Here is a 22,539-nt window from a genome sequence, read left to right as displayed (position 1 = left end):
TGAACTTTTCTAGTACAGCGTGTGGCTTCTTCTCATGGATGGACAAATGACAGAAGGTACATTCTTTGTATGTGACTTCCAGAAAACATCGTTGCTTTCATTGATGAAATAACACCCTTTTGTGTCAGCTGAGGATATTTCAGCAAACAAAGTACTTAAAAGGCAAATGCTTAAGTGATAAGTGCAACTTGTGCAGGTTTTTGTGTTTTAAGTATATTTTAGTCAGTTATATCATTCTTAAACCAGACTTGTTGTTTTTCAGGTGGAATCGTTCATCTTGGATCAGGATGATCTCGAAAACCCAATGTTGGAAACAGCTTCTAAATTGCTGTTGTCAAGTACTGCTGATGGTGCTGACCTGAGAACAGTAGATCCAGAAACCCAGGCAAGATTAGAAGCTTTGCTTGAAGCTGCAGGTAAGTACTCGTGTCCCATACAGGTTTAATGCTGCAGCCCTTGTGCATGAAACCGTCCTGGAGCTGCTTGCATAAGTCTAATCCATATGAGCGTGTGATATAAATGTAGAATGTAAGGTGGTGTGAACTTGCAAGGTTGTGCAAGTCATTGAAGAGAGAGAAATTCGCTTAAAGCATTTTGAATTTTGGAAAAAGTTTCATGTGAAGGCTGTGCTTCTAACCAGGTTCCTCCAATGTTGGATTTGTAAAAGCCTGGGTAAAAATTGACACCTGGCCTTGGCTGGCAGCCTTGTATCAAAAACTTGATTGCTCAGTGAGGTTTTGTTTTATAACAATTACTATATAAAATAATACCTTCTGTGGATTGGAGGGTTGAGTTTGTGTGCATCATATATATGAGTGCAGCTCTTAATGGTGTAAAGAGTTAATACCTTCATTTTCGAAGCTGTAGTTCATTATACCTGGAATCTTTCTGCCAACAGATCTCATAGGCACAATTTCAACTTCTGTTTTTTCCTTTTCTGTTTTGAAAAACAATTTGTTGTGAATTGGAATGAAAGGAATAGGTAAGCTGTCTACAGCTGATGGTAAAGCATTCGCAGATCCCGAGGTGCTTCGCAGACTGACTTCTTCGGTCAGTTGCGCGTTGGATGAAGCTGCTGCTGCACTTACCCGGATGAGAGCAGAAAGCACAGCAAATGCAGGGCAGACGGACAAGTAAGCTGAAATTTCTGATGGATTTTTACCAGTTGTTTACTTCTTTTTAAAGCGGTTTTTCTTGTGGTGTCACTTTTGGTTATAGGATGGTTGGTGAAAGTCTTGGTCAAGTGGATTTCACACCAAGTTATCACCTGTGATTCTCCTGTTAAATATTCTTGGACTCTCACATCTTGCAATGGCAACTGAAGTAATTGCTTAAAATTCAGAAATTGGCCAGAGAGTTGCTACTTTTTAACTGGACTTTCTGGCTTTATTTGTGGGGTTTTTTGATGTTACTGGGATGTTTACGAGGCAATGAAAGACTTTCCTTCTAGGCTGCCATTAAGCTTAGATACAACAGAAACCAGAGTGTTAGTAGGAACAACTAAGTGCTGCTGTGCTAGTTCACAGTTTATTCCTTGTATATTGAGTAACTTGAAATAAATATTTCTTGGTGTGTTGATCAGGACACATGAAGAACAGAGTAGTTTGGGGTTAAGTCTGCTTGTATGTGTGTCCTTCCCTGCCCCCAGATACCTCTTTTCCCATGAACGCTACCTGCTACCGAAGTTGTTACCGAGGCAGGATGTGGGAAAGAAAAATAAATGTGGGAAAATACAGTGAAGAGACATATTTGAGAAGTATTTCTCCATATATTAAGATGGTGTCTGGTGACACAAATGAGATAGTGGGTATGATACACAGGTATAAGTTAGTCCTTGGTACGCATATCCACTTTTAAGTCTTGAGTATTTTAAGAATTGCTCATATTCAGGTTGCATAATAGTTTGCAAAAGTTTTCTGTTAACTACCTTATTTTTCCATTCCTTTTTGAGTGAGTTCTGTGTTGATGGGACCTCCTAAAAGAAGAAGAAAAGAAAGGGCAGTGGGTGGGATGAGGCCAGTAGTCTTGGATTTATTATTATTGATCCAGTTATTTGAGCAGAATAGAGAAATATGTCAGACTTGAATTTTAGTTCCCTCAAAGCAATAACTGTTTTAGAATGAAGGCAATGGAGACAGAAGATAGTATCAGAGCAATTGAAAATAGGCTTCCAGGAGACCCTTTTTTGACTGAAACAGAATTGGATTGATAAAAGTGAAGACCTTTAAGTGACACAAGAACCACAAGTACTGATCTAGGGCTTAACAAATGGGAGAAAATTACTCTTTTCTGCTTGGTTGAGTTAGGTCCACAACTGAAATGTCAGATTGCATTAAAAAATTCTGGGCCTTCCAGCACAAGACAGATGGGAAGTGATTTATTTTGTTATAGGAGAAAAATGATGGAGGTGATTTGTTTTAGTTTAATTAACAGTTTAGAGTGCTGAAAAACCTCTTGTTACGGTGCACAGGTGATTTTCCTGTCCTCTGCTCTTGGGGCAGAAGAGAATGTGAATACAACTGAGTAGCGGTTGCTGATGTGGAAAGCAGTACTCATGGTGTGCTGTACTTACCCATGGTCTAATCAGGTCTCCTTTTCTCTGATCCTTATGAGTGGGACAACACCTGTGTTTTCAAACTGGGACTACAAAGCAGGAATAGGCAGGGACTGCATATTGTGTAGAAATGAGTAATACAAACCAACAGGAATTTGTTTGCAGAACTATATGGTCACCTTTTCAAAAGGGGAAGTTATTACTTCTCAGATTCTTAAATAATTACTAAAAAAAGTTTTGTACTTCTGTATGACGTAACACCATGCTGCATGTGTAGTGTTGAGCCAGTGAATTGAGTCCATGATTGTGTCTTTTCTCAATATGCTTTCTGCTTCAGTTTTACGTTTTGCAGAATTTGATAAAGTAAATGGTTGTCCTGTGGAAGTTTCTCTTGTAAATTTGTGTTAAAAATTAGTAACAGGAGTGGCTGAGTATGCACGTGAACTCCATTTTCAGTAAAGTGGAAAACATCAAGTGTAAAAATGGCCCCTCTTTAATTAGCAGTTGTCAGTTTCAGGTAGTGTTCTTTTTTGTTGACTGCATCCTGATGGTATGTTGGATCTTTGCACATAGAGCAGGTATTTCCAGTGTCGTCCATTTGCACTTTTAAATGCTTTCTGTCTTATTAGCCGCAGCTTGGCAGAGGCTTGTTCAGAAGGAGATGTAAATGCTGTGCGGAAGTTGCTAATTGAAGGACGAAGTGTGAACGAGCATACAGAAGAAGGGGAAAGCCTCCTTTGTTTAGCTTGCTCAGCAGGATATTATGAGCTTGCGCAGGTTGGTTTCCTAGCTGTTTTTAGTATGTGTATATTGTATAAAAATAAGTGTTGAAGTTATGTATTCTGGACTTACGCACCCGGAAGGTGGTGTTAAGGTAGTGGAAAATGTCAGTTAACTGGCACATGAAGCTTTGGATGTAAGCTGAATGTTGCTAATGCCTTCTTGTACTTTCTCGAAGTGTTTCTAACACCAAGCTGTGTTCCTGAAGGTGGAGGCTTTGTGCAGTGTTTCACCCACGCTGATGTGCTGATCTGTCACTTGCCGATGTTGCAGATCACCCTTCTGTTTGCAGGTTCTCCTGGCAATGCATGCTAACGTAGAGGACCGTGGTATTAAAGGAGACATAACACCTTTAATGGCTGCTGCTAATGGCGGACATGTCAAAATTGTCAAGCTGCTGCTAGCTCATGGTGCTGATGTGAATGCGCAGTCATCAACAGGTAAATAAGTGTGGTAGAGCTTGTTGAAAACGAATGAAAAGCCAAGATTTGCAGTGTGGAGGAAGCTGAATTGGGGAGGAACGGCTCTCAGCCAAGCAGTGCAGAATACTTGCTCCTGGTTTCACTGTTTACCTTCTGTACTTTTTTTAATGAAGCTGTAAAATATTGGTTGGTTGCAGACATACAAAGGTGGATAGGGTCAATTAGTAACTGGAAGGTATTTGTGTATGCAGGATTTGTTGTCATGTAGTATTTTAAATATGGCTTGAAGTTTCTGTTTACATAAATTATGTGGTGTCAGGTTGAGGAAACAAAGGGAAAATAATAAATGTAAGAAAATGGCCCCTTCCTCACCTCCCCCTTTTCCCTGGCACTTTGGTAGGCATTTGTGGTGATGTGACCAAATTGTATGGGGAAATTTTCTTAGTTTGTGCAGCCTTGAAGTGGAGAGATGCTGTGTAGCCAACAACCATCGACAAATGGATTAGTAACCCTGAGTGATGAGGAAGGCTGGGATACCAGAGAACACCTTATTTTTATTTTTTTCAGTGAAGTAGTTGTGAGTAGTAATACAGCCTTGTCCTTTAACTCCTTTCAAGATCTCTTTCATAGAGGCAGATTCTTTGTCTGTTCTGTTGAGGTACATGTTTTTGTAGTTTTTCCGTGGAGATTGTTTTCATCTCCTTGCAAAGACTGTGTGCATTTTTGAATTAGCCATTTAAAGTTATTTAAGACTTGATTTAGAAGCAGTAGTTCATTCTGCTCCTTGTTTTGAGCTTTCCTTTTTACACCATAGTATGTCCCTGCTGATGACCATGAGAAGGGATGGGGTTTTTTGTGATGGAAGCTGGGATTAGCCAGGGGAAAAATGGGAAGAGAAATGCATCAGTGCAGTCACCAGGCTGCACATGGAGCTATTCAGTCTGTCAGCACTGAGCTACTTTGTGCAGCTCCTTGCACTTTTTTCCTTTCCCTGTAGTTCTTGCTCTGTGGCCTGAAAAAAACTGTTTCATAAGGTAGCCAGGTAAAAGGGGTGAACTGTAGCATAAGCTGAAGTTCCCAATGTAGGAGTGCTGTCAAATTCTAAGCTCTGTTTTCAAACCTTTTTCTCTTCTGGTTTCAGGCAATACAGCCCTTACATATGCCTGTGCTGGAGGCTATGTAGACGTTGTGAAAGTACTGCTGGAGTCGGGTGCTAGCATTGAGGACCATAATGAGAATGGTCACACTCCTCTGATGGAAGCGGGAAGTGCTGGCCATGTGGAAGTGGCCAGAGTGCTGTTAGAAAATGGAGCAGGCATCAATACGCATTCCAATGAATTTAAAGAGAGCGCGCTTACGCTGGCTTGCTACAAAGGTATGGTACCAAATACCCAATGTGCTACAAAGGCGTGGAAAAGTGTGACAGCTGTGGAAGGTCTTTTCAAACGTATTTATTCAGCCGTGCTGTCTAGGATGAAATAAATACTTGAAAGCAGACACTTTCTACTGCTTTTGTCCTGGCTCTGCTACCGCGTAGCACATATGTGCCATATGTGAAATGATGATCAGTGTGGAGAGTGTAAGTATCAAGATATAAAACTTCCTCCTGAGTCTTTAGGATGCTTCAAAAGATTTGCTCTTTATTTAATAAGTTGTGAGGTGAGGAAATAATACACTTTACACAGACTAAGTATGGTAAACTTTCTATAATGTGTATTTTACAAGATGCATCTGCTTAGGTTCAGAAATTACTTAAATTAGTTTAAAACAATAAAGCAACACCCTGGTAAAGCTTCTGGAGCATGCATTGCTCAGCTGTAGTATCACCTGTAGTGCAGACATGATTTTAGAAAGTGAGTGAATTGGATTGTATAAATATTAAATATGCTGTTAAGCTTCTGTGCATGTTGAATAGATAGATATGAACATGTCTTGATGGGATTTTTTTTAATGTTGTAAAATGGCCTTCTTTTACCTTAATTACGTATGTTAAGGCTTTTCTATGACTTGGGAAATATGCTTGCTGAAGTAGTTTCTATCTGTTGAATATTTTCTCTGTACAGGCCATCTGGAAATGGTGAGATTTCTGCTGGAAGCTGGTGCAGACCAGGAGCACAAGACAGATGAAATGCATACTGCTCTCATGGAGGCTTGCATGGTGAGACATGGCCTGGCTTGAGCAGGGAGTCATGGGTGCTCTCTTCACTTACTGAAGATGAACAGAGCGATTCCTCTTGGCCTCATTTTGCTACAGAACATAACTGTGTGATGTTTCTGTTCTCCTCTGTACTTGATGGCCCTTTGTCAGAAGAAATGGTGCAGGGGGAAAGACTTGGTTGAAAAATGACACCTCGCAGTACAGCGACATTGGACTTGTCCCTCTTGTTGCTAACAAAGTAGTTGAATTCTTACGAGACACCAGCTAGAACTTGCATCGTGTGAGCATTAGCGGGAGAGCTCTATTAATCGGTCCTTTGAATAACTAGGTTTCTGTATTTTTGGAAGTTCTGCACTTTTACTTTTTTTTCCTCAAGTGGCAGAAGTCCGTGAATAAGGCTGTGCTCATTGTCCCAAAGTACCTTCTGTAGGCTATGCCTTTCCTTTTGTTATATGTCACTTGCTCTTTGCTTTTTGCCCTTCTGATAATCATGGAAGCCTGGTTCAAGACAGATATTTTTGTGACCTCAGTTCAGAGGCATTAATAATTGCAAGAGATAGCCAGAAGTAAATCATAAGTTATTTGAACAGAACTTTTTATCTTTTTTTGCTTTGTGTAATTCTGAAGGCTGCTGGGTGAGCAACTTTCAGTTTACAAGGGGAAAATCCTTTATGCAGGAATCTCTAAATTAAATAACTTAAAGCAGAAGATTCTCAGAAGCATTGAAATGCTTTTAAGAGTTCTAATGTGTGTTAAACATAGACAGCAAATATCTTCATAACCTGGCTGTTGGGAGTATTTAACATACCTGTGTCAGGTTTAAGGAGTTTGTGAGCTAAGTTCTTCTCTTTCAGTGTAAGTGGCTGTGTTGAGGGGTGTGTGTGCAGCTTGCTTTGGTATGGTTCACATAGCTGCTTGCTCCTTGGAAGCACAGCATCAGAGACTGCTGGGGAAGCAGCTTGGAAACGGAAGGGGAAATTGTTCATTTTCTGCTAATATAAGGGTATTTTAATGTTGCTGCTTTGCCCAGCTGAGGCAATTGTAAAATGGCAGTGTAAAATAATTACCTTTTTATAAAATTTAGTAAGGTTCTGAGAACAACTCTGATTTTTTGGATAATAGTTTTTTTGCTGTAGAACACGAATATTTTAAAATCTTTCCCTCAAAAAGGTTACATTTGGGTACATTTTAATACTGGAATGGTATAATTGACACCAGACTTAGGATTCTTACAGGCTTTTGTGGTGAGGAGAACTTGCTAAATCGGTGTCTTTAGACGGATTTTCTGTTTGAAGTACTGTTAGGCTTGAACAGCAAGGTAAGTCTTGGATATCTTCATCATCTTGAACGCACATATTCTGTTTAAAATGTTTCCTACCCGTTACCTGAGATAAGAGGATTCAGTTGCTTTGGCCTTTTCCCTTGGAGATTCCTTTGGATGATAGAGTAAAGGTGCACATTTATTCCCTTCGTGTCTCTTCTAGGAGTTTTAGACTTTGGTACCTCCTCTCAGAAGTTACTACAGTGCTGTGAGTTTGTCAGTGCTGCACCACACCAAAGATGGGCAGGATGAAAAACCCAGCAGGGGTCAGTTTGTGTTTCTAGAACTCTGTATGTTTTGAAAACTTTTCCTACTGAAGAAAAGAAAATGAAATGGAGCAGAAATAGACATTTCCCCTTCCATTTTCTTTGTGAGCCTGCATAGCAGTAGGCTGTTGTGCAATGCTTACTGCAGAGGTTTCCTCTGCTGTTTAGGATGCGTAGCTGCAGCACGCTTAGGTAGGTCAGTAGTTTGCTTATGCCTTATGCCAACATACTCCAAATCTTCATCTGAATATGCAACTTAACTGAAAACTTGGCTTTTGTATTTCCTTCTTACCCCCCTTTCTATCTCAGTGTCTCATGGGTTGGGTTTACCATGTCTGTAGCCTTGTGTAGTGCCTGATAGTGAATCTGTGTGGTCATAGAGAAGTGCTACAAGTCCTTATTTAGTCTTCCCTTTCCTGAAATAACTGCAATGGTTCTCAAAGCAGCTAGTTATGTCTGCTCACAGACGTTAATGGCTTCAGATAGGGGAATCATTAACAGAAGCCATTATGCTTCTCAAGAAGTCATTAGAAGGAAAGGCATGCAGATAAACAGGACTTCAGCTACTGTTTGGCACACTCTGAAGTTTTAATAGATTAGCCATATAAATATCATGGGTGCTGTCCTTGCAGCAAGTTCCCTGGAAGGTGACAATATGATTAACTCAACTCATTTGATGTTGCAGTAACCTTCTCGTTGGGCGGCTTCTTGGCAGACCAGAAGTTTAGAGAAAGCTGCCACTTCATGGAGCCACGGAGCAAGCCTTCTCTTCCTTGCCATCCTCTTCTGACCTTTTCCTTCCACCAACAGTCGCACTTGCAGAAATGTTGAGACTCCTTTCTTATCAAGACTTAGCAATAGTAAAAAAATCTGTCTCTCTTATTTCTGCAGGAAACTGTTCCTAAGTAGGCATTTCCATGCTGTTGCTCAGAATTGGGAAATAGTTCTGAGTCTCGGTACCTTCAGGTCCTCCTGAAAGAGGGAGCAGCTTGCTGTTGCAGTCTGGTATAAAGCGGTGCAGAGGCTTCCCATCTCAGCATGTTTTTTCTGCAGAAACAGTTGTTGCTTTTCAGTAAGAGAAGAAAACTGCCTTCTCTAGGATAGCTTTGAAATTGAGTAACAGAATTGTTTATACGTAGCTTACATACAAGCCTGTGAGACTGCTTAAACCTTGTCCTACAAGGCATTCGGGAAGACTTCTGACCAACATTTTCTTTATAGGCAGCAGCAACATCGGTCTAATGCAAATGGGATGTTGGGCAATGTGACTTGCCTTGTGGGAGCAAAAAGCAGGTTTGTCTGGTTTGCTCTTCCCCTTACTGATGCAAAGTCATCTTCCCCAGTGAGGGCTGAGTGCTGATTGCCCACAAGGGTTGATCTTTAATATGCCTGGTGCACTTGTGCAAACCAGTCAGATGACTGTGATCAAGTACCAGTTACGATGGTTTTTTTAAGCTGAATAGCACCATCCCGTTGCAAGGTTTGTTAAAGCACAGGTAAAAATTCCTTATGTGGAATAACAGCAGCAGTTATGCAAGAAATTGTGAAGCACAGCTTTATACTGCTGTGTGCCAGCTTGTTGTTAGGGGTGATTAGGGAGCTCTCTTGCCAGAGCCTGATGGCTGAACTACCATCTCTGCATTTCCCTGAGGAAAGATTCTTTATGGAGTCTTAGAATTTTTCCCTAAAATAGTATTGCCATTTCATGTGAAAGGTGGATATGTCCTAGTTAATATGTCCTAGATATTTTTCTGAGGGAAAATCATGTTATCAGAAGAAGGTATAAAACACTTACGAAAATGAAGCCTAAAAATGTCAGATGGAGGTTTGTGTTTTGTCCAGAAAAGAGTTTTTGGGGTTGTAGCTTCTAGCTTGGCGAGGATGGAAATGGCTACGATTTGCTGCCTCTTGCTAGTTAATCTGGGATCAAGGAGTGCTTACCTTGTTCAATGACAGCCTCGGGATAGCCTCGTGTTCCTGGTAAGCTGCTGCTTTTTCTGTGCAGCCCTTCTGTGTTTTATGTGTCAGGCCTTTTACCGTTACGGTCACTCCAAGTTTGAATGGTGGCAATTTCCTCGTGGAGAAAACCAGCTTGGAGGGTTGGTGCTGGTGGTTACTGGTCTCTGCCTCTTTCTGCACAAGAGCAGAACTGGGTGTCAGCGAGGTATGTCACTGCCAGGCCTCCCGTGCGAACATACAGCTACAAAGCTACTTCAGATAGTTCCTGAATTTATGACATGCTGAAAACATGACAAAGATCATGTGCTCAAATATTTCCTTTCTGAAGGAAGAAAGCAAACTTAGGAAATATATTCTGGTAAAAATGCGTTTTATAGCATGATAATGGTACCTGGAAAATCCAGCAGGATTCTGCCAAGGGAGGGCTGGAGTTTGGGTGGCTGCTGTGGTGTATGAGGAACCCCGCAAATGGTCTTGTTTCAGCTTTGCTCTTGGAGGGATGCAGTAAGTGCTGTTAAATTGCGCAGTAAGCGAAATAGTTTTGCAGGAGCCAAGAGCCAGACAATGTAATTGTGCACGGCTTCTTTTCAAGAAAGGAAGGAAGGAAAATTGCTGAACTTTTAAACCCTATTCTCTCTTCCACCTCCTTCCCCAAAAGCTGCGAGTCTGTAGTGTACTGTATTCTGGGACACTCCCAGTCTGCATGGATGCGAGGATGAACTGTATTCCTGCCATATACTGTATTTAACAAATAATGCAACTGCATATTGAATGTGGGGGAAAAAAATATCCCTCTTTTTGACAAAGTAGGGAAGCTTGATGTTGAGTGACTTGATGGCAATGTAAAGGTTTACTAGTCTTTGGAAAGAACATCAAAACCTGTTCTTGTATCATAGAAAAAAGTGGGTATTTTTTGACTGAAGCTCTTTAATACCCCTTTATAATTTGAGTGCTTGTGTTGCTAGTTGTAAATTTGTTGGAGGAATGCAAGAAGAAAAAAACTTGAGTGGTAGTTTACTTTTTAGAATTTGTGTTCTGTAAGTAATTTGGCACTCTATGCCTCTGTGTCTGCAGCCTTTAAAAAAGAGGAGTGCTTGGTGTTGGAGGATTTCGGCACTGTTCTTGTGGAGGAGGCAAGCTTCTAAAGTAGTGTCAGGCTCCTTCTCAGCTGTTAGGCTTTTTCTTTTTTTTTCCCTAAGCTGATCCCAAACACTTGAACTTGAGTCTGGTATGAAGAAGTTGACCAGCTTGTTACTTACACCATAGGCAGGAAAGTTTACTTAGGAAAAATAGGAAGCAAGTTTTGTTGTATTTTTGGACTTCCTTACTCACTTGTTGCTTCCTGTGACTTCTGATGGAGTTTGAGTCAGTGACTACTTAAAGCTTTGGAAAAGAGGAGCAATGTTCCTGTGATGACTGTTCTGATCTCTGATTTTTGGATTCGTAGGATGGCCATGTGGAAGTAGCAAGGTTGCTTCTGGACAGCGGAGCTCAGGTGAACATGCCTGCTGACTCTTTTGAGTCTCCACTGACTTTGGCAGCCTGCGGTGGGCATGTCGAACTGGCGGCTTTGTTAATTGAACGTGGAGCTAACTTGGAAGAGGTAAATGATGAAGGATACACACCACTGATGGAAGCAGCCAGAGAAGGCCATGAAGAGATGGTGGCACTGTTGCTTGGTCAAGGTAATGATTGGGGTGCTTTCTGTGGGCTATAATTCAATAGGCATCTCTATATGTTAAGGAAAAAAAAAGCTGAGTTACTGTAATTTTTTTCATTCTTGAGCAACTTCTGAACTCCCCCTCCCCTTCCTTTTTTTATCACTTGGTGGTGGTTAGTTTTGTAGCACAATATCCTTCACTCCACTCTTTTACTTAATAAATGATCATTCTGAATTGTTCTTCCTAGCAGATTTGCATTTTTCAGACAGACATTGAATACTGAATGGTTAATATGGGCAGCTTGCACTCTGCACGATGGCCTTGGCTTACCTTGAGATTGTTGTGTTGCTGAAAAGCTGTAGAGGAGTGCTCTGAGCTCCTCAGCTCCTCAGAGGGGTTTCCAAAGTAGTTAAAGGAAGTTGAAATCAGTTTAGTTTGAAATACCCTGATTTTAGAAGGAAACTTCTGCCGCTGTAGAAATGAGATAAGTAATAAGCAGATGACTTGTGCATCAAGAAGTGGCTTTACTGATACTAGTGATAACTAGTGTTTTCTGATGCGTGTCTGGTTTTGTTGGTTTGTTTTTTTCTTTGAAGGAGCGAACATCAATGCTCAAACAGAGGAGACGCAAGAGACTGCATTAACTCTGGCTTGCTGTGGAGGTTTTTTGGAGGTTGCAGATTTTCTTATTAAAGCAGGAGCTGACATAGAACTTGGTTGTTCCACACCTTTGATGGAGGCTGCTCAAGAGGGTCATTTGGAGCTGGTTAAATATTTATTAGCTGCAGGTATGGAGTAATTCTGTTAACTGTCTTGTAAATACTCAATGTAGCCTTAAGAAAAAAAAATTCCTTTTTCCATATTCATTATGTTTTCATTAGCAGCTTCTTGAAGTTGATAGCAAAGGTTTGTGGAACCTTAAGTAATTTACTAGTTGGACCCTGATTTAGCTTTTGAAGATTTGAGTTGATGTAAACTAACTTGGAACTAAAGGTCTAGTTTTTCTGTTTGTTTTTTTTAAATTCGTCTAGAGTACAATTAAGTTATCAGTTTCATAGATGTTGGGTTGGAAGGGGGAAATTAAGCTCACTATCTGATCTGGTAATGATTAGGAAGGGACTTGTGTATTTTCTGTAATAAACTCCATAAACCTTACATGATTGTTACTGCTGCTTCAGGGGCTAATGTGCATGCAACAACAGCGACGGGTGACACTGCACTGACATATGCCTGTGAAAATGGCCACACCGATGTAGCAGATGTCTTACTTCAGGCAGGCGCAGATCTGGTAAGCCATTACCTTCTTAAAAAATATAGTCAGGAAAGAAAATGATCCATGTGTTTTGTTTTCTGGTTTGTGGGTTTTTTGGTTCTGTGTTCATTGCTGAAAACTTCCTGTGGTGGCTGTTAATTATTATAGTTGTATTCAGATTATCTTTTAACTTTGTTCTTTCAACTAAGCGAGAATTGGTGATGCTTTTGTAGTGGATTCTAGACTGTTTAATTACCTTGAAAGTGCTTAGGTCTGAAGCAGGACTTGGGTAGCTGATGTCTAAAGCATTTCCAAGCTATTCAAGGCTGCTTGCATAGAAAAATAGGGGATTTTGTTCTTCTGTCATGTGCAGTCTTGAAAGGTGTTCAACTTTGAATTGAGCTGATTATGGGTTAATACTTGTACCTGCAAAAGTGTTCTGTTCCTTAAGCAGCAAGTAGCTGATAGTTCTGTTCTGACATGATCTATTTGCTGTACTGTAATGGAATTAAGATGATGGAGGTAAATAGATTCTTACATTTCAGTAGGATTGTATGCCAATATGTTATCAAAAAGTGAAGTAAGCACAGGGAACAATTTCTGTTTAACTAAAATCCACACCACATGCTTGCGTGCTTCTTGTCCAGGAGTGCCGGACCTGTACAAAAGTAGGTCAAGACACTCATCTGTCAGCAAGATGCACTCAGGTGAACCGTTATTGAAATCTTGATGTTTGTAGATTGCGAAACACTAATAAAGGATTTTCCATGTCTGGTGTCTTATGATTTAAAAAAACATGCTACTTTTGAATTTGGAATTTTAAGCCATTCTTTATCTGCTCTAGGAGCATGAATCAGAAGGTGGAAGAACCCCTCTCATGAAAGCTGCAAGGGCAGGTCATGTTTGCACTGTTCAGTTCTTGATTAGCAAAGGTAAGATTGTGAAAAGGTTTTGGTTTTCCTACTGTTAGAAATGCTTGAGGTTAAGAACATGTCGGTACTAGTATGACTTCCTTGATTTTTTTTCAAATATTTTAAATAGGTCACTGATTCTCAAACTAGGCACATCATGATGACCTCTGGATTCTGGTGACATTAGTGGGTACTGCAGCTTCTTCTAAAAATAGTTGTATTCCAGTCTCTTCCTAGTAAGAGCAGCAGCAGTAGTGGTTACTGGGTATCTCCATGCTCCTGATGCAGCTTTTGAGTACTGTCTGTGCAGAAGCTTAACTTCACCTGCCTGTTTGTTTCAGAGTTGTGACTATAACTTGCTTTGTGTTGTCAGAACTGTCATCTCCACCTTCACATCACTGTTGAATGCATAGAGTTGATACAGAGCTTGGAATTGCCGTTTTCTCTCTTGAGTTGACACTGAAGGATTTTTCTCAAACTGCTCCTTGTATGGAGCAGGACTGGCCTAAAGCTTGCAGTGTCATGTAATTTCCCTGGGGAGATTGTAGGGGAAAGAAGCAGAACTGCAATTAGTTATCTGCTTGCTGGTGCCAAGAAGCACAGATCCATGCATTGGATCTTAGCTGACTTGCGCATTTAAACAGCGGGCTTGGAGTGCTAGTCCAGGGAGGGTTGCTTTTCTTTTTGGAGCCATGTGTGCCCAGAGTCGAGTTTCCTTAAAGCTGTTAGGCAGCTGAGAAGAGCTTGGGTTCAGTGACGGTGACATGTTAAATGGTCTGATGATGATAGTGATAGCTGACTGTTAGATTTACTTCATCCGCTGTAAGACTGCAGCCATGAAGAGCTAGGTTGTCATGTTGAAGAAAACTTAAATTCCTGTCACTTTTGGTAGAGGAGATCGTGGTGAAGTCTTTTTAGATCATCTTTCCTCTTTTTTTTTTTTTGAAGGGGCAAATGTGAATAGGACCACAGCTAACAACGATCATACAGTATTGTCGCTGGCCTGTGCTGGAGGTCATTTGGCAGTGGTGGAGTTACTGCTAGCTCATGGTGCTGATCCTACGCACAGACTGAAGGTTTGTCGCTCAGCTGCCTTATTTTCCTCTGAGGTGGTCTTTCAGTAGTCTTAAAACTGATGAGATCTGAGTGAATTTGCTCTTTTTGTATTCTGTGCAACTCACCCAGTGTGTCATGATGTCAGTGGGAGCAAGACACAGGCGCTCGTATTTCCACCAGCAGGCGTTGTGCTCATGAACGTGTTTATAGAAGCTGGAGTCAGGAGTGCTGGTCTATTGATCCCTGCTGAATGTAAGGGTTGCACTCTGGTTGTAAGGTCATAATTGTGGAAGAAGGAAAAATTTTAAAAATACCTGTTTTTTTAGAAATATGTAAGAGTCATTAAGTTTATAGAAGCTGGAGTCAGGAGTGCTGGTCTATTGATCCCTGCTGAATGTAAGGGTTGCACTCTGGTTGTAAGGTCATAATTGTGGAAGAGGAAGGAAAAATTTTAAAAATACCTGGTTTTTTAGAAATATGTAAGTCATTAAGTTTAGATATGGACTTAATGCAGATTGAATGAACATTTATTAAAGCAGTCTTAATGTATGTGGTGGTGTGTCTTAGAAGATGCTTCAGTGTTGTCATGTTTTGGTGATGCTGTTTTCTAATTCTGTGATTGTTCTCTCTAGGATGGATCAACTATGTTAATAGAGGCAGCAAAGGGTGGTCATACCAGTGTGGTTTGTTACCTTCTAGATTACCCAAACAACTTGCTTTCTGCTCCTCCGCCTGATGCTACTCAGCTGACCCCGCCATCCCATGATTTAAATAGGGTAAGGTTTAAGGGCTGGTTGTCTGTTGATCTGTGGGACTTTTTTGCTTTCTTTTCTTGCAGCTTACTCAGAGCTTAAAGATGAGTCAGTCATGTTATTTTATGACCTACTAAACTATAGGTGAACACACTGAAAATCACTCTGAGCTGTTGTGAAAATGCTGAAGACTCTTTGAGCATCACTGTGTAGTGTTTTATTGTTCTTGTTCTATAACTGTTATTAGAAAAAATGAGGAAAAAAATCACAGCAAGTGAAAAGGTCTGCTTTAATGAGGCTCTTCAGAATTATAGTCGTAGCCCATTGTGGCTTGTTTTTCCTTTACCAGAATGTAGCACTGTACCATACCAAGATGAGTATTGTTCGGCGAGTAATTTCCTAGGTTAAAAATGCAAAGTATATACAAGTCAGATGATCTCAGATTGTTAACTATTGAACTCAGAGGATCAAAAAACTTATTAAATGTTTTTTACTTACCGTGTAAGTCTGCTTTTCTAACAGGTTTTGTTTACCTTCTATTGAATTGTAACTCGATTAGAGTACGAGAAGAGTAATCTATTAGTATCCAACATTTTAGGCTCCTCGTGTACCAGTGCAGGCGCTGCCCATGGTCGTCCCACCCCAGGAGCCTGACAAACCCCCTGCTAATGTCGCCACAACCCTTCCCATCAGAAATAAAGGTCAGTCTTAGTTCTGGAGCTTATTTTCCTAAACATCCTTCCTAGGTAGAAGATAGAGGGTTGCACTTCTAGCAGATTAGTTCCTCTGAAGAATGTTTATGGATCCAGTCAAGGAAACTGCAATTTTTTTTTAAGGATTGCTTATCCACCAAATATGAAGTATCAGTCATCTAACCCTGTAATATAAAGCGTCAAGAAATCTGCCTAAGTAAATATGTTTAATATATATTAGTCTGACATACTGGACTAATGCAAAATGTCACCCAGAAGCCTGTAGAAATTTGATCATGGAAGCTGTAAAAACATTAATCTCCATATTGCAGTTGAGCTGGTAACTTGTGTTTACTTAGGATAGCAGTCTTGGAGTGGGTTTGACTAATTTGATTGAAGGCGGAATTTCTTGTGCTATAAAATACTTAGTCTGATGTGGCTCAGGTCCTCCTAGGACTAAATTTGCATCTATTTTGATACTACCTTTTTGACACTTAACGCTTTCTGTACTTAAGAATTCTCTTCCAAACCCATTTTTATCAAGGATCAGCAATAGTGCAAATACAGGCGTGCATGTTGTAAAATTAATACTGTGTGTGCACTTGTATTGTTCTGGAAATACAGCGAGGATGACTGGAAGAAACTGGGCACATCCACTGACTCAAATCCTGGGTTTTGATTTGCCTTTCGCCCTTCAAAATTAACCAACTTTCCCTTCTCCAACGGGTATGGCAGACCATGTCAGCTGTGTTACTGTGGACTTCTTCATAAAAGATGAAATGGATTAGTCCATCGCTCGTTCTTACAGGAAGGCTGAAATATTTGCCTTGCCTGGGCAGAGAGCTGAGTTTTGACACAGGCAAAATCATGTCTGCTAAGGATAAAATGTAGTGGCTAAACATACCCTGTTAGATCACGTTAAATAGAAATGACTCTCCTAGGCTCTAGCGCTGTTTGTCAACTGAGCGAAGCTGGATACCTGTAGTGAAAGGATTCAGTAGAGGTAGAAAGCGTAGCGCTTCCTAAAATCTATCAAGTTATTCACAAAACTGGTGGCCTAGAAAAGTCACCTGACCCTCGAGATGTGTTTGCATCGCTTTTGCTGTACTTCAGGGCTGTAACTATATGTTTATGTTTTAACATGATACCAGACACGAACATCAAGTGAAGAGACAGCATAGCCTTTCTTTTTGTTTCCATTTATCTCCTAGCACCACTTCATAACAGCGGCTCTTGAGGCAATCGCTTGATTTGGCAGAAGGAGAGCAATTGTTGGAGTAAAAATGTCCACGTAGCACAGGGTTATTTGGCATGTATGTGCAGTAATCTGTACTGTTAAATTGCCACCTGACTGCTGTATTAAAATTGCTAGTGGCAGGTACGGTTTTGTTTGAGGGCCTTACAGTACACGCTGACCTTGTGTGGGTGCTGTGTCTTGGTGCAGAGCCGGCCAGTTAGCGTCCCAGCAGTAGCTCTATGATGAGGATGCCATTCATATGCACTTCCATTGGTTCTGAGGGGGTTTCTTTTTCACACAGCTGCTTCTAAACAAAAGTCCAGCAGTCATTTGCCAGCAAACAACCAGGATGTACAGGGTTACATCACCAATCAGTCTCCAGAGAGCATTGTAGAAGAGGCTCAGGGCAAGTTGACAGAGCTGGAGCAGAGGATAAAAGAAGCCATAGAGAAGAACGCTCAGCTGCAGTCGTTGGAATTGGCACACGCTGACCAGCTCACCAAAGAGAAGATCGAGGAGCTGAACAAAACGAGAGAGGAACAAATCCAGAAGAAACAAAAGATTTTGGAGGAACTGCAGAAAGTGGAGCGAGAGTTACAGCTGAAAACTCAGCAGCAGCTGAAAAAGCAATATCTAGAGGTAAAAGCGCAAAGAATTCAGCTCCAGCAGCAACAGCAGCAGCAACAATCTTGCCAGCATTTGGGACTACTGACTCCTGTTGGGGTAGGAGAACAACTCTCAGAGGGAGACTATGCACGATTACAGCAAGTGGACCCCATCTTGCTTAAAGATGATCCTCAGCAAGCTGCTGCGCAGACGGGTTTTGCACCAATTCAGCCTCTGGCGATGCCACAAGCTTTGCCTCTGGCAGCAGGTTCCTTACCTCCAGGGTCCATCGCAAATCTTACAGAACTGCAAGGTGTTATAGTTGGACAGCCAGTGTTGGGCCAAGCACAACTAGCAGGGCTGGGGCAAGGAATACTGACAGAAACACAGCAAGGGTTAATGGTAGCCAGCCCTGCTCAGACGCTCAATGACACGCTGGATGACATCATGGCAGGTGGGTTTATATTGTTATGAGCAGGTATAATATTTGCTTGACCAGTTGAGGGTTTGTCCACTTCTTTATGTGTGTGCGTGTGTTTGTGTATTCCCGCTAGCTCTACGGCAAGTACCGCTAGCCCCCTGTCCCTGTCTTTAGGAGTTCAGAAAACGGGTTTTACCTTTTCCGTTTGCAAGGTTGCTTTTCCTTTTGTTGTGCTAACTGGTGCCTGTTGGTCAGGTTGATATGGCAGAAGGGCTGTTTTTCATTCTTTGTGGTTTTGGGGGGATGTGCTAGAGTATAACAGCTTTATTTTGTCCTGTTTGTAGCTCAGGAACAAGGTCTTGACGATACTGTTGTTAGTATTTAGGACTAGCTAGCTGAGAACTGAGTCGGAGCTCTCAGAATAGGACTGGAGCCATTACAGCACCACATCAAGCCTGCACCATGTAAGGCACCCATAGGCTTGTCTTTAAATGAGAGCTGCTCTAGCTGACCTTGAATAGCGTACCTATTGGAAGCTTTTGCTTCTCTTTGGAAAGAAAATACGGTAATCCTGTGACTTCTAAAAATGTCTGCTCATAAATATGGCTGCTTTGCCAGTGAAAGACAAGTTTGGCCTTACCAAATTCTTTTTAATCACTTTGGAGACTCTTTACTCACATCAGTGCTTTGAGGCCTTAAAAAGTAGAAAAAGAAAAGAGTTAAACAGGTTTTAAATACCATCAGACATGTGAGATGTTGCTTTCCTTTACACCTGCTTTAGTGGCACCTCATCCCCTGTCTGTTGAAGTAGTCACTGGAATACTCACTTTGAGTACTTTGCTGAATACGGATGAATAGTTAGGAAAAATTGCTGAAAAAATTCACATCACTTGATGGAAGCTTGCTAAGGTGCTCTTGGCTAAGCTGCTGAACTTTGGTTTTTAAAAGCACTGTCTGTTTTGACAAGTCTGCTTTGTAAAGCATGTGGGGATGAGGGCTGTGTGCCGGAGGAAGGGCGGGTGTGTTAGCCCAGAGACGCAGAGGTGTGGAGCTGCTCCTGCGTGTACTGCAGGAGTGACTGGAGTGCAAGAACGGTGCAGAGCAAATAGAAGATACGGTAATTGTTTAAAACACCAGGTGGTGATTGTTTAAAATGTTTGGAACAATAATTTTAAAACTATATGATTAAAATTAGGCACCTGGTGAGTAACCTGGTGTTAAGGCAAAGCCTTTCTAAAGATGACTGAAACTTACGGGAGCTGCAGAGGTTCTGGTGTTAGAGTTGAAACCTAGATGAATAGACTGGAAACTGTCAGTTTGGGAATGAGATCTAAATTGTGCTCTGGAAGGCGTTTGTGGCAAGTCTGTTAAAAGCCGCACAGATGCAGTTCCATCTCTGCCTTTCTGTCATGGGCCCAATTTTAGGGGTTTTTTTAAGTGAGAGTGGACACACACCTGAACGTGCAGCTTAAGTCCAGCTTGAACCCCCACATCGGAACTTGGGGTGGAGGTGCAGTGGGCTCAATGTAACACAAGCCATTTAAGCAGCAGCTGAATATTTAATCAGTAGCTTTCTGTACTGCTTTAATTGAAACCCTGCAGAGTATCCCCATTAATCTAAATCTCTGTTCCTGAGATGAATTAAGTTTTTACTTCCGTCACAGAGCTGTGGCTTGCAGCACCAGTTACAAAAGGAAAGCTTCATGTTGACTGGGTCGACTTAATCTAATGTTCATCTTTGTGCTTAACTAGTTGCAAACAATTAGTTTGATTTCCCATTTTAAGTACTTGTTTAAAACAAGACCAGGTGCACACGTGCTGGTCAGAGGCTGGAATAAGACATCAGTGTTGCTGTAGAGGTCTAGTGCTGTTGCTAGATCAACTCTGGGACTTCAAAGTGGGATTCCTTGCTATGAGAGAAGCTACTTGGTGTTTCCAGAGCTCTGCACAATCCACCAGGAAACACAGGGAGAGAGTGTACCAAGTTAAGGGGGTGTTTCGGTTTGTTGTTGTTTTTTTTTTTAAGAAATAAATAGGGTAAGTTGAAAAAGTAGCAAATAATCTTTCAGCTATAATGGTGGGCTTTGCTGAAATTCATGACAAGCAAAAGGTTTGCTCTTCAGCTTCAGGTGTTGGACAAGTTCTTTGCTTGTTGTGAGGCTAGTGAGTGGAAGTATTCCTTGGGGTTAGTTATGTAACTCCTAAATGAAAACATTGCATATGTTAAATGGTGTGTTAACGATATTAAAAAAAAATCCCTGCTTTTAATAGCAAACTTTTCTTAAAGTAATAACTATTCAAAGGAGTATGTCCAGTTACAGAGCCTCACAAAGAATTTCAGGAATCTTGAAAGCACTTGGTAAGGTTAATTCGTGGAAGCTACCTGTTGAATGAGTCAGTTTTAAGTGTAACTGTCTAAATTAATACATGAGAAAGAATATTCATTGACTGCAAGTTCTTCACAAACTCAATACTGAAGAAAAAAAAAACACAACAGAGCACCAGCATCACCTAAAAATCAGCTTTGTCCCACTTGCATCCCGTGCAGGAGCCGCAGAAACTGAGGATGCAAGTTTTTATGCCCGGTGTAACTCCAGTTGCTTGTTGACAGTGGTTACGCTGTTCTTGCAAATTGATGGTAAATGCAGGTGGACCTTTGTCCTTGGCATGCTGAGAGACTCAGCTATTGCTGGGCAGTCAGTCAGGTTTGTGCGGGACTGAGCCTGACAGTCGGCCTTTCAGACTAGAACTAATCATCATCAAGACGACGGGAGGGTGTGGTTTGCAGGCTGCATCTGTGGAGCTGTTAGTGCACAGAGGTGATGCTCTGTGTGTGTATTTGAGTTAAGAATTTGACTTTGACTCTTGTAATTCAAGGCCTATGATGCATCTGAAGTGTTCTGTGTTTATTTTAAGTGTGTGTGGCAGGAACATAGCTTTTAATAACTTCAGAGACTGCAAAGAAATTGGGGGCAAAGGAGAGGAAACCAATGTGGAACAAGTCTTTTGAGTTGGCTTGATACAAGCTGGAAAAAGCTGAAGTATCAGATAAGTTTTTAAAATTTTTTTTCAGTCCCTCATCTTGACTTACTGCAATGTAATGTGAAGCAGTACTTTTATACCTCTGCTGTTGCCGTTACAGGAGATGAGGAGTAGCTGTGTAAGAACACTTCTGTGCCCACAGTGAGGCAACACTCGTAAGAAACTTAGTGATCAGCATAAAGATGAACTGGATTCTAAAGGTGCTTGGTCTCTGTAATGTATTGCATTTATCAAAAATACCAAGTATTCAAGGAAGCAGCAAATGTGAACAGCATGCACAACCCTGTGTTCCTTTTTAAAATGTAAGGCTTTTTGCCAGACACGTTTTGACTTGGGACATGAGGAAAAAAATCGTGTTGGCTCAGATGTTGGGTATCTTGTGTAGTTTTCAGGTTTTTAGAATTGTCAGCTTGACTGTTTTCTTTCATCCCCTAATACTGGGGCTACATTTGTAAGCCCAATGCTGCTCTGGATGGTGGGGCTGCTGGGCTTGTGGAGAAGACAGCAGCTGTGAGGTTGTCCTTTTCTTATTTAAGCTAAGAGAAAGTTGAGATGTCCAGAAACAAACGAGCATGGAGAGCAAGTATGCTCTAATACAATTAAGACTGGTAGGTGGTTCTGTTCCGAGACATGTATATACTAAAATATTAGAATAGTAAACTGGCTGTGAAGACTTCAGTGTCCCAGGCTTGAAGTAATGTTTGTTCAGTGTTGAAGTACAGACTTCTAGTTGAGCTCTGCCGCTGATCTATTGGCGTAGATGAAGGAGGGGAAGAGGGGAGAGAGAAAGCTTTGACTCTCAGTGCATTTAGATTTGATGATCAGTCTAGTTCATGACTCTTTTCACTGCTCAAGACTGTTACAAAAACCTTTTGGCTTATTTGAAAACTTCTTAATATTTTCCTTTGGACACCATAAAGATTTTGTTCATTGCCCTTGGCACGTTCATTAAAAACTTGATCCCTGCATACATGATGTTGAAATAAATACAATTGAAGTCATTACCCGTAAAAGTTACTGTCTTGTGTCAGTGAAACATGCTGTAGGGGTATGAGCAATATTTGTCCATGAATTATTGCTGAAGCACGCTTGAAATATATTTAATCTGAGAACTGTAAGTCAACACGCATATTCTCCTCTACTAGCATGCATAAAACCATTTATATATGGGTTGTACAATAAAGGTTTTCTTTCTTGTAGGAAGATGGGTGTTGGCTTTCGAACATGTCTGTTGTTTTCTTTTCTTCCTCTCCCCCCGCAACACTATTGGTATAAAAAATAGACTCCACCTGAATTCAGACCTTCCTAACTACCTTGATTTTTTTTTTAAGTTAACAACTTTAATAGTGCCTCCTGTAATATATCATAGAATCATAGAATCATTAAGATTGGAAAAGACCTCAAGGATCATCAAGTCCAACCCAACACCACCTAACTCACTTAACCATG

General features: G+C 41.0%; 1 protein-coding gene across 1 annotated transcript in view; it reads left to right on the top strand.

Moving 5' to 3' along the window:
• Positions 1 to 262: 262 nt before the first annotated feature.
• Positions 263 to 22,539, top strand: part of ANKRD17 (ankyrin repeat domain 17) — a gene marked incomplete at its 5' end in the record, with an annotated part of 45,119 nt that continues 22,842 nt past the window's right edge. The window contains 14 exons of the mRNA XM_010075957.1: positions 263 to 416; positions 977 to 1,133; positions 3,184 to 3,331; positions 3,627 to 3,774; positions 4,898 to 5,131; positions 5,820 to 5,914; positions 10,908 to 11,145; positions 11,718 to 11,909; positions 12,300 to 12,409; positions 13,218 to 13,305; positions 14,233 to 14,360; positions 14,973 to 15,116; positions 15,691 to 15,793; positions 17,323 to 18,081. Coding sequence (XP_010074259.1) covers positions 263 to 416; positions 977 to 1,133; positions 3,184 to 3,331; positions 3,627 to 3,774; positions 4,898 to 5,131; positions 5,820 to 5,914; positions 10,908 to 11,145; positions 11,718 to 11,909; positions 12,300 to 12,409; positions 13,218 to 13,305; positions 14,233 to 14,360; positions 14,973 to 15,116; positions 15,691 to 15,793; positions 17,323 to 18,081 — 2,698 coding nt within the window. The remainder of the gene's footprint in view (positions 417 to 976; positions 1,134 to 3,183; positions 3,332 to 3,626; positions 3,775 to 4,897; positions 5,132 to 5,819; positions 5,915 to 10,907; positions 11,146 to 11,717; positions 11,910 to 12,299; positions 12,410 to 13,217; positions 13,306 to 14,232; positions 14,361 to 14,972; positions 15,117 to 15,690; positions 15,794 to 17,322; positions 18,082 to 22,539) is intronic.

Source organism: Pterocles gutturalis, unplaced genomic scaffold (genome assembly GCF_000699245.1).
Source record: "Pterocles gutturalis isolate BGI_N339 unplaced genomic scaffold, ASM69924v1 scaffold6098, whole genome shotgun sequence".
Taxonomy (NCBI): Eukaryota; Metazoa; Chordata; class Aves; order Pterocliformes; family Pteroclidae; genus Pterocles; species Pterocles gutturalis.
Note: the sequence above shows the minus strand (reverse complement) of the source record. Positions and strands in the feature narration are given on the sequence as shown.